Source organism: Tachysurus vachellii, chromosome 20 (assembly GCF_030014155.1).
Source record: "Tachysurus vachellii isolate PV-2020 chromosome 20, HZAU_Pvac_v1, whole genome shotgun sequence".
NCBI classification, from domain to species: Eukaryota; Metazoa; Chordata; class Actinopteri; order Siluriformes; family Bagridae; genus Tachysurus; species Tachysurus vachellii.
The window spans coordinates 21,655,978-21,668,477 of record NC_083479.1 but is presented as its reverse complement, the minus strand read 5'-3'; the positions used below and the strand labels follow the sequence as shown (position 1 = coordinate 21,668,477).

General features: G+C 39.2%; 1 protein-coding gene across 3 annotated transcripts in view; it reads left to right on the top strand.

Annotated features, from left to right (window-relative positions):
* erbin (erbb2 interacting protein) overlaps positions 1-12,500 on the top strand; it is a 61,824-nt gene that overhangs the window by 26,147 nt on the left and 23,177 nt on the right. For all 3 annotated transcript variants that reach the window (XM_060895397.1, XM_060895395.1, XM_060895396.1), the window contains 7 exons: positions 290-550; positions 1,583-1,700; positions 3,084-3,162; positions 4,808-4,897; positions 5,139-5,195; positions 10,914-10,977; positions 11,249-11,323. In XM_060895397.1, coding sequence (XP_060751380.1) covers positions 350-550; positions 1,583-1,700; positions 3,084-3,162; positions 4,808-4,897; positions 5,139-5,195; positions 10,914-10,977; positions 11,249-11,323 — 684 coding nt within the window. In that variant the 5' untranslated portion in view covers positions 290-349. The remainder of the gene's footprint in view (positions 1-289; positions 551-1,582; positions 1,701-3,083; positions 3,163-4,807; positions 4,898-5,138; positions 5,196-10,913; positions 10,978-11,248; positions 11,324-12,500) is intronic.

Genomic DNA, 12,500 nt, shown 5'->3' with positions numbered 1-12,500 from the left:
GATTAGTAGCTTTACCTTGAATTTCTTTCTTCCTCAGAACATAGACATTCACACCAGCATCATGACCAGCAATTGTGCTGAGATTAAAGATTCAAAGTGATTTATTCAAAGTGATTTGTACTATCAGTAAAGTGTTTTTTAAACTCTGTACACTAGCAGTAGTGTGTGTGTGTGTGTGTGTGTGTGTGTGTGTGTTCTGAATATTGTAAGTACTGCACTCATCTATGCTGTTTCAGCTTTACAATATTACAGCAAGCTAACACTTATTCACTGTCTGTTTTTGTTTCAGTGCCTGAGGTGGTAGTGTGAGTGTGTGAGTGTGTGTGTGTGTGTGTGTGTGTGTGTGTATATGAGTAAGAGGATGAGCTCTAAGCGCAGTCTGTTCGTGCGGTTGGTGCCGTGCCGGTGTTTGCGTGGTGAGGAGGAGACGGTCACCTCTCTAGACTATAGCCACTGCAGCCTGGAGCAGGTTCCAAAAGAGATCTTCAGCTTCGAGAAGACCCTGGAGGAGCTCTATCTGGATGCCAACCAGATTGAAGAGCTCCCCAAGGTATACACACCCACACACAGTAATAATTAATGTTAAATTTTTGTGATGGTGTTCAATTATGTTCATATCTCATCTGTAGGGCAGAGATGAGTGGTATGATGCTCTTAAGTCAATGAACAATTAAAATGTTACTGTGTTTTTACACAGTGAGGAAGGTCATATAGTTAGTATAGCCTTCCTCATAATAAATCCATATCCAGCTATACAGTATGTAGCTCTGCAGCGTAAACCCTGACCACAGCTGTAACTCCGTCACGGCTGATCACGACTCTGAATCAGATTTAAAGGTGCCCTTCCACACAAAACCGTTTTACTTGTATTTTTTGATATGTGTTAGGTCCATATGTGTTTGTGTTGTGTCGGGAATGTGAAAATGAACTGTTACCTCCCCGGTCAGTTCTAGACACTTAAAAGAAATAAGGGGAGAAATCAGGTCAGTTAGAAAAGCTGCTCAGTGTGACGTAGTAATGATCGAGCTCATTACTATTCATGAGCTCTCCCACTTGAGACCGCGCCCACAGTATTTGTGTAGCTCAGTGAGTTTCCTATACAGCAAGGATGGCTGAACGTCAACGGGCTTGTGCTCTATGCAGGAATAGAAGTTCAACAATGAACATGTTGTCCAAGAACCCAGAGCCATTCTGACACAATTCCAGGTGATTGTAAACAAAGTTCCTCTAGCCTAGGCTACTTATTGCACTGGCTGAATGAATAGTCATGCTCTCATATCCTAGCGGTTAGCCAATCGGAGCCAAGCAGCATAGCTCATTGAATATTAATGAGAACTGGCGCAAATCGAGCTGAGTCTTCCTGCAGGCTTTCTATACCACACTAGAATGGCTTGAAACAAGGGAACCAAGGCATTTTTTTCCACAAAATAATGTTAGATTCCATGGTAAACTTCAGACATTACCACAAAAGTAATGAAATACGTGTGGCAGGGCATCTTTAATCTCTTATTTGATCTGTTCCACTGCTTCAGTGTGATTTATCAGCCTTTTTATAATTCTTTCTTCATGTCTTTATTTACAGCAACTGTTTAACTGTCAGTTACTGCACCGACTCAGTCTGCCCGACAACGACCTGAGTGTACTGCCCCCTGCCATCGCTAACCTCATTAACCTTCGAGAGCTCGATGTCAGCAAGAACAGTAAGCACAACTCCCTGATTCTTCTTCCTCCTCCATGTCACTCAGTCTGCAGGTCACTACACTGCTGTTTACAGTAACCCAACATAAACTGTTTCATCACAACATTACACTTCATCATGAGCTACACACACACACACACACGCACACACAAACACACACAAATAATGAAATTGTGTCAGTGTTACTCATAGAAGAGCACACTTCCTTCCTGATGTGGACTCTCTCACACACACACACACACACACACACACACACAGACACCAAACCTCAGGAGTTTTTTTTAAACATTTTTCATCGTGATGGAAATCTCACTTGCTTACCCCACATTACTGTTGAGTGACAGGTGAGTGACAGGTTTTCTACACATTTAAAACAAAGCTGCAGTTTCACCAACAATAGAAGTGAATTTGACCTGACATGAGCTTCACTGATATTACTTGTTAATTGTAATCTTGCCTACTGAGTTTGGTTGACAGATGTCATGATATCAATTTAGAAAACAGACAAATTTATTTGTATAGCACTTTTAACAATGGACCTTGTCTCAAAGCATCTTTACAGAACATACGAAACATAATCCAATGTTTATTATACAAAGATTAGTGTTATACAAACATTTAAGATTAATATATTAATAAATGGACATACTAAATGTGTGTGTGTGTATATATATATCTATATCTATATATAGATATAGATATATATATATATATCTCTAGATCTAGATCTATATATATATATATATATCAAAATGATTTTCTTCACTATAGGGATACTGTATAGTGGAGTTTTACCATCTCTCTCTATCCCTCTCTGTCTGTGTTGCTAGTACAACCCCATACTCACTGAAGGTGGCTGTCTGTGTTAGATTTGTATTTATTCCATCACTCAAGTGGCAGCAGCTCAAAATAAAAAGTTTGACTCTTTTTTCTGTGCAATGTGATGGAAATGACTGCTCTGTGTCTGTGTGTGTGCCTGTGTGCCTGTGTGTGTGTGCCTGTGTGTGTGTGTCTGTGTGTGTGTGTCTGTGTGTGTGTCTGTGTGTGTGTCTGTGTGTGTGTGTCTGTGTGTGTGTCTGTGTGTGTGTCTGTGTGTGTGCCTGTGTGTGTGCCTGTGTGTGTGTGTCTGTGTGTGTGTGTCTGTGTGTGTGCCTGTGTGTGTGTGCCTGTGTGGCTGTGTGTGTGTGCCTGTGTGTGTGTGCCTGTGTGTGTGTCTGTGTGTGTGCCTGTGTGTGTGTGTGCCTGTGTGTGTGTGTGTGCCTGTGTGTGTGTGCCTGTGTGTGTGTGCCTGTGTGTGTGTGCCTGTGTGTGTGTGCCTGTGTGTGTGTGCCTGTGTGTGTGTGCCTGTGTGTGTGCCTGTGTGTGTGTGCCATGCACTTTTCAGGTATACAAGAGTTTCCTGAAAATATTAAGAACTGTAAGGTCCTGGCCATTGTTGAAGCGAGTGTGAACCCCATTTCTAAGTAAGTGTATTAATTAACATTACTGGACTGGTTTAGGTTTCAGCTCCAGATTAAAGCTTAACCTTGGTCATGTTTTCACTGTGCATCTGTGAAGTTTATAAAACAAGAGTGTTAATGAGTGTAATGAGTATGTTGTGTAATCATAACTGAGTGTAATCATGACCAGTGTTGTGCTAGTTACTAAGAAATAGTAAATAGTTACAGTTACTAGTTACTTCATTCAAAAGGTAACTCAATTACTTTGTTGAATACTCACACCAAAACGTTTGTTGATTACTCACACCAAAACGTTTGTTGATTACTCACACCAAAACGTTTGTTGATTACTTACACCAAAACGTTTGTTGATTACTTACACCAAAACGTTTGTTGATTACTCACACCAAAACGTTTGTTGATTACTTACACCAAAACGTTTGTTGATTACTCACACCAAAACGTTTGTTGATTACTTACACCAAAACGTTTGTTGATTACTCACACCAAAACGTTTGTTGATTACTTACACCAAAACGTTTGTTGATTACTTACACCAAAACGTTTGTTGATTACTCACACCAAAACGTTTGTTGATTACTTACACCAAAACGTTTGTTGATTACTTACACCAAAACGTTTGTTGATTACTCACACCAAAACGTTTGTTGATTACTTACACCAAAACGTTTGTTGATTACTCACACCAAAACGTTTGTTGATTACTCACACCAAAACGTTTGTTGATTACTCACACCAAAACGTTTGTTGATTACTCACACCAAAACGTTTGTTGATTACTCACACCAAAACGTTTGTTGATTACTCACACCAAAACGTTTGTTGATTACTTACACCAAAACGTTTGTTGATTACTTACACCAAAAGGTTTGTTGATTACTCACACCAAAACGTTTGTTGATTACTTACACCAAAACGTTTGTTGATTACTTACACCAAAAGGTTTGTTGATTACTTACACCAAACGTGTTACTGTTAAAAGTAACTTTTTAGTTACTTTTGTAAAAAAAAAAAAATGAGCATGTTTCCACTTTGAGAAACTCATCTTGCTCTCACCTTGACTCGCCATTACTGCCGCACATACCTGAATAAACGGAAACACGCCCACAGTGCGGCACCTCCGTGTTTACAGGTTGGCATCCACCAATCCTACAATGCGTCACTGCTGTAAACATGTTAGTCTGTAGGCTACACTTCAGCCTAAATGAATTCATTTAAAAAAGTAATGGACAAACGCACCGTATGGTAACAGAGTTACTTTATTTAAAAAGTAATGCATTAAAGTATTAGTTACTGTCAAAAGTAACTGCATTACAGTAACGCGTTACTGCCCAACACTGATCATAACTGCAGTGGTGTTGGTGTTTATCTCACCTGAACAATATGAGTTGTTGATTACACCATTTAGGCTCATACACCAATCATATTATTGTATTTGTTCACAAGACAAAAGTCTACAGGATTTTCTCTTTGCATACTTCTGGATTTGAGGAGGTTTCTTCATTTGTTATGTTTTATATTTATATATTTATTCATTCTTATAATTACAGCACAATAAAAATGAAAGAGGATCCTGATTTTATTTTGTATGCATTGCAACAAGACATTGTTGTATGTGAAGATGCACGTTTGTGTATGTTTTCTACAGGCTTCCTGAAGGTTTCACACAGCTGCTCAGTCTAACGCAGCTGTACTTGAATGATGCCTTTCTCGAGTTCCTACCAGCGAGCTTTGGCAGGTGAGACACACACACACACACACACACACACACACACACACACACACACAAACCCTATTTACACTGGATGTGTACCTGAACAGATTTTTGCAGTGGATGTTATGAAATCAGACATCACTTTGTGTTGCCCTTAGTCTGAGTTAATGTGTAAGAGACACAAGGCTAAAACTAAATAAATAATAATAACAATAATAATAATAATTATTATTATTATGTTTTGAACACTTTCTCTATTCCTCAGACTGACAAAGTTGCAGATTCTGGAGCTGAGAGAGAATCAGTTAAAGATGCTGCCAAAGTGAGTAGAGCACTAAACACCAACACTAAACACCTCACACCTGCACTAAACATAAACACTAAACAGTAAACACCTCACACCAACACTAAACACCTCACACCTGCACTAAACATAAACACTAAACAGTAAACACTTCACACCAACAGTAAACACCAACACTAAACAGTAAACACCTCACACCAACAGTAAACACCAACACTAAACACTTCACACCTACACTAAACAGTAAACACCTCACACCAACACTAAACACCTCACACCTGCACTAAACGTAAACACTAAACAGTAAACACTTCACACCAACAGTAAACACCAACACTAAACAGTAAACACCAACACTAAACACCTCACACCTACACTAAACAGTAAACACCTCACACCAACACTAAACACCTCACACCTGCACTAAACGTAAACACTAAACAGTAAACACCTCACACCAACAGTAAACACCAACACTAAACAGTAAACACCTCACACCTACACTAAACAGTAAACACCTCACACTTGCACTAAACACATCACACCTGCACTAAACACCTGCAGTAAACACCAACACTACACTCAACAACACACTTGTTTACAAAGACAAAATTTAAGAACAGCTAAATTGACATGAATTGTACTTTTTAAGAACTGTTGCCAAATTTTTAAGTGCCGTAAGGAAACAATAACAATAGTAATGATGGTATTTAAGTAAAAAACTGTCTTTCTTAGTGATGCTGTCTCACTCTGCCCCATTACACCTCTCTCTCTCTCCCTTTTTCACGTATTTCGGAGTGTTACGTAAGCTCCTCTGCCTGCACTAGCACTGACAGTATTTATAACCCGTTTCTGAGTCTGTGGTTACATCATATGTAGTGTGTGTGTGTGTGTGTTTGTGTGGTGTGAGTGTGTGAGAGAGAGAGAGAGTGTGTGTGTGGTGTGTGTGTGGTGTTTGTGTGTGAGAGTGTGTGGTGTTTGTGTGTGAGAGTGTGTGGTAAATGTGTGTGAGAGTGTGTGGTGTGTGAGAGTGAGAGTGTGTGTGTGTGGGTGAGAGTGTGTGTGTGTGGGTGAGAGTGTGTGTGGGTGAGAGTGTGTGTGGTGTGAGTGTGTGGTGCGGGTGAGTGTGTGTGTGTGTGTGTGTGTGTGTGTGTGAGAGGGTGGGTGGGTGGGTGGTTGTGTGTGTGAGAGGGTGGGTGGGTGGGTGGTTGTGTGTGTGGGTGAGAGTGTGTGTGTGTGTGGTGTGAGAGAGTGTGGGTGTGTGGTTGTGTGTGTGTGTGTGTGTGTGGTGTGAGTGTGTGTGTGTGTGTGAGAGAGGGTGGTTGTGTGTGTGGGTGAGAGTGTGTGTGGTGTGTGTGGGTGAGAGTGTGTGTGTGTGGTGTGAGAGAGTGTGTGTGTGTGTGGTTGTGTGTGTGGTGTGAGTGTGTGTGTGTGTGTGTGAGAGAGGTTGGTTGTGTGTGTGGGTGAGAGTGTGTGGTGTGTGTGGGTGAGAGTGTGTGTGTGTGTGTGTGTGTGTGTGTGTGGTGTGAGTGTTCATAAAGGACAGATGAACATCTCCTATGACCTCTGTACTGTATATTAATGACCACCATATTCATGCCTTATATTTATGTTTATTAAGCTGTGCTGATAGAATATCTGTAATGTAAGTATTTTATTTATGTTCTTAAATAGAGACTCATGTTACTGCTCCATCATGTAGTGTAGAACGTTTACACCCCCCAGGGCTAAAGGGTGAGGATAAAGTAATAACACTGTAAAGGTTTGTATTTCCCCATTTGGAATATGATCATATTCTTTATAATACTTTATATTTATTTACTTATATTTATTTTATTTTCTAACTTTATAAAAGAGTTTATATTTTATAGGTTTGCAGACTAGAGTAAAAAAGTGATGTGAAAGAATTATATATGTATTAGAGAGGAGTGTATAAGATGTAATAGACTGCTGTAGTACATAAAACACTCACATCCAACATAACTTGGTTATAATAAAAAACTATATTTAAATCAACCTCAAAAACGGTCACATGACTGTCAGAAGCAGCTGGCAAACACAAACCATAAAATAAAAGAGAAATATATTAATTCTAATAAAGTGCAAACATTTTAATTAACGGATTTGCAGAGAAACGTTTTTATATCAAGTTCAAGTTCAACTTTATTTGTATAGCACATTTACAAACAGCCACATGGCTGACCAAAGTGCTTCACAGTGCGTTTGACATACACACACATACACTTAAGAATACACACATGCACAAAGTAGTTCAAGAAACTAAAATAAGAATTCTTAAAAAAAATATATATGTAAATATATATATATATATAAATCAATAAATAATAAATAAAATAACCAGTGTAAAAGAAGGTGAGATAAATAAAACCATAAACCAGATATAAACAGACATAAACCCCTGGGCAAATCATGAAAAGGCTAGAGAAAATAAGTGGGTCTTTAGCATGGACTTAAAACTAGATATGGTGGGTGCCGTCCTAATCTCTAGTGGCAGGGAGTTCCATAGTCTAGGACCGGCCACAGAAAAAGCTCGCTCACCTCTACGCTTGAGCCGTACACGAGGAACCACCAACATGGCCTGGTCAGATGAGCGAAGACTTCTAATAGGAGAGTAGGGATGAAGAAGTTCAGATAAATAGAGAGGAGCGGTATTATGGAGAGACTTATAGACAAAGAGTAAAATCTTAAAATCTATTCTCTGTGAAATCGGCAGCCAGTGTAGAGATTTAAGAATGGGAGTGATGTGTTCATGTTTGCGACAGCTAGAGAGAAATCTGGCAGCAGCATTTTGAACGAGCTGGAGACACGTAATCTGAGTTTTAGATATAAGAGTTACAGTAATCTAAGCGAGAGGTTATAAACGCATGAACAGCCATTTCTAAAGTCTTTGGGGTAAGAAAATGTTTCATTTTGGAGAGAATCCGCAGTTGGTAAAAGCTAGACCCAATAACAGACGAGATGTGTTTGTCAAATTTTAAGTGCTGATCAATAAAGATGCCAAGATTCTGCACCCGTGAAGATCTAAAAACTGATAAACTCTCTAGGTTGATGCTAGAGGACTGAGAGTTCTCATTTGGGCTAAACATTATTACCTCAGTCTTTTCTTCATTTAAAAACAGAAAATTTTGTGCCAGCCATAATTGAACCTCTTCTAAACATTTTAGAAGAGATGAGATTGCTAAAGGGTTTTATATATATTACAGACATTTCCCACATTATTACGATCAAACACCTTAAATAAAGTATTGACATGTTTAAGACTGTAAAATGATTTGCTCTAAAATACTGTATAAAACATTCAAATCATCTCAAATATTTACATAAAACATTTAAACATTAAATCTAAACACTGAGTTAATGTTCAAAACATTATGTTAAAAAATATTATAATAAATACTGTGAATAATTTTCAACTTTAAACAAACTGAAGGAACAAAATAAGACACAACAATGTTTCAGTGACACAAATACACAACAGCTACAAGTTTTGCTTCAAGTACACAACACTATTGATTCTAAACCACTTTGTGTAAACTTTTATTTTACACTGTAAACAGTCCTCCAGAGACACTCAGGAAGAGCTATTTATTTAAGAACTATTAATTATTCAGTATAAAAGTTCAGTCTGTAGCAGAAGTGATGGTGCAGTGTAGCAGATAAACAACAGTCCTCCTCCACATTAACAGTCATCACATGGATCCTCGTGCATCTGGGGATAGAAAATGGAATCATTTATTAGTATTAGTTTAATTATTAACACCAATAGTCACTAAAGTCATAATAAAAGTAGTGTTTTTAAATTGGTTAAAATGGACTATGATGCACTTGATTATAATAATACAGTAATACCTCGATATAGTAATGCTCGTATCTCAATTTGCTCGTATCTCATTTTCCCCATTTAAATTAATTGAAATCCCATTAATCCGTTCCAGCTCGCAAAATTCCACTCCAGTTGTTTTGTTTGTGTTTTGAATATGAAAGATGTACAGTAGCTGTATTTATAAATGACAAATATTGTATAAAATCATGCAGTAATAAAAGAGAATGTTAAAAAAATAAACTGGTTTTACTTTACGGAAGATGCGCATGGAGGTTGAGGGAGGAGTAAACAGGAGGAAGAGTTAGGAGGAATTACACTTTCACTTTCATTCACTTACTCGCTACCGTACACTCTTAATGCTACTTTACAGTTAAATGGAACTTAACTAAACTTCACTAAAATTAACGAACTTGACTGAAATTCTCTTAACTTAACTGAACTTAATTGCTTCAATTTCTGTTTTCTTTACATTAGTTTTGCTTAATTTTCTTCATCGCTTTTCTCTTCACTAGTTTTTGCCTTTTTTGTCACTCTTTCATCTGCCGGTCCTTTTAATAAAAACCCGTCCGGTCAGCATATCGGATGCGGTCGCACAAGTTCACATTTTTTAACGGATCCAACGCTCAAAACAATCCGAAAATTACAGATCCGCAGATGGTCGTCACCTCACGCAGCGCCTTTGCGACTCTCCATAGGAAATGAATGACTTCCGGTTTATCGGCCGTGGTTTGTCTTGTGCAGTGTGAAGGCGGCTTTAACCGAGTGAGACGGGGGAAGCTGAGGGGGGGAAACAGAGCACACGTAGTTGTTGGGGATCTTTGTTTCGGCGGCGGCAGCTCGGATGCTCGTATCTCAAAAATTTGCTCGTATCTCAAGCCAAAAATATAGTCGAATCATAGCTCGTATCTCAAAAAATTTGTATGTCAGAGCACTCGTATCTCGATTTATCACTGTACTGAAAAACATCATCATCGTCGTCATAACATTCACGGTTCAATTAAATCGAGCAAAATCCTGCTCTCGCTCCTCTCAGATGAAGTGACACGCTCTCACTGATAGGAGCTACTCCTGGATTTTGCTCAATTGAAACATAAAGTCAGTGTTTCTTATTATTAAGATTATTACACACTGTCAGAGCTGTGTGTTCAGTAGCTAAACCCATGGGCCTTCCTCAGCCTGCATGTGTTTTTATGATCATACAAGGAAAGATTGTGAACCTTGTGGTTCTCAGATTCCTGTCTTTGCTGAGCCCTGTGGCTGTGTGTGGTGTGTATGTGTGTGTGTGTGTGTATGTATGTATGTGTGTGGTGTGTGTGTGTATGTATGTATGTGTGTGGTGTGTATGTATGTGTGTGTGTGGTGTGAGAGTGTTTGTGAGAGAGTGTGTGAGAAAGTGAGTGTGTGTGGTGAGAGTGAGTGTGTGTGTGTGTGTGTGAGTGTGTGTGTGTGGTGTGAGAGTGTGTGTGTGTGGTTAGAGCTGTCCGGCTCTCTGTGGCATCAATGTTTCTGATCCTACTGTGTGATGGAAGTCTCATGGCCTCAACACACAGCATCAGCTCAGGAATTTGACTGGACTGCCTCAAACACCACTGTGTCACATGAACATCAAACATATGTTTGTGTGTGTGGGTCACTGTGAATCTCCAGTCCTCCGAGTTATGTTCTAGTGCATTATTTTCCCCTTGGGTCCTCTATCTATGTGTGTTTGTGTGTGTACTGATTGCTCTGATAAATATCAAGGGGGTGTAATATGAGCTACTTTAGATACTGTTACTAGGATAAAGTGACTCATCACAACACTGTAGCTGTTTCCTAAACACACACAACAGTGAATTCTTTGATTTAATGGATCAGATTTATTGATGCATTTGTGTGTGTGTGTGTTTTCTCAGGAGCATGCATAAGCTGATGCAGCTGGAACGGCTGGACCTGGGGAGTAATGAGTTCAGTGAAGTGGTCAGTATTTCTCCTCTGTCACAGTATCAGTTAGAACAAGCTTTACTGGCTTGACCGTGTACATGTGAATTATTGCTAGGTGTTATGGCAAAGAGAACAACAATCCTTATTAACAAATATCTTACTTCTAACATTGAGTTCCCAAAGGAACAGAGAGATGATGGAATAGAAATGAATATTATTAGTGTTGGACTTATAAGACAAAAAGGGCCGTTTTTGTTGTTTGTTCATTTTTCTGATGATGAAATGACATTGTGATATTTTTTTCTAGCCGGAGGTGTTGGAGCAGCTCACAGGCATTAAGGAGCTGTGGATGGATGGGAACAAGCTGACAGTTTTACCCCCGGTGAGGGAGTAGTGTGTTTCGTCTCACCAATACACCCCATTCTGTGTGTGTGTGTGTGTGTCTGTCTGTGTGTGTCTGTCTGTGTGTGTCTGTCTGTGTGTGTCTGTCTGTGTGTGTCTGTCTGTGTGTGTCTGTCTGTGTGTGTCTGTCTCTGTGTGTCTGTCTCTGTGTGTCTGTCTCTGTGTGTCTGTCTCTGTGTGTCTGTCTCTGTGTGTCTGTCTCTGTGTGTCTGTGTGTGTGTCTGTGTGTGTGTCTGTGTCTGTGTGTGTGTGTCTATGTCTGTGTGTGTGTGTCTATGTCTGTGTGTGTCTCTGTGTGTGTGCGCGCGTGTCTGTGTGTGTCTCTGTGTGTGTGTGTGCGCGCGCGTGTGTGTGTGTGTGCTTGTGTTATTCCACAAGTAGGAGGGACATTCTACAATTCTACCACAGTATCATATGACTTTTACACTCCTGCAGGATAAATGACAGATTATTTAAAATATTGGTTACTTGACATGCAGTAGGTCATTAACAGGTCTTTAGTGGAGTTTACTAAACTAACTGTAAATCTAGTGCACTAATAGTGTGATGGTGCAGAGCTCCTGATCCTTATTGTGTCTTATGATAACCAAAACTAGCTACACTAGTGAGGTAACTAAAATAAACAGTTGGCTATGTAGTAACATAAATAAAAGTAGTCTATTAATAATAAAATGATAGTAAATAAATAAGACAATCAGTACATTAAATAAAGTGCTAAATCCAAACAGTAAGCACAGCTCTGTTAACTGCAGTGTAAGATTTCTGTCTGTCTGACTTTACTGCTCTCTCAGTTGTCACTGTAACTGGAGACTGAGAGATCACACACTGATCTTAATCCATGAGCTTGTCTACCATAATTGATGTGTTTGATAGAGACTTCAAAACACTTCTGTAAGTTGCTCTTAATAACTCAACCGAAAATATAAAATAAATGTACGTACACACTCAGATGCTCAGATTGGATCAGTTAGAATGAATAAACAGCTCCGGAGTCTTAGTGTCCATCTGATCTGATCTCAGATAAACAGCTTTTCCTCCAAACTGTCCCTTTTTAACTGGGTTATAATTAAAGTATTAGCATGCTGCTATGCTTAGCACTTAGCCTCATTGACAGTAATTACAGTCTGGCCTGTAGAGTGAGGATTAGCATGCTGAAC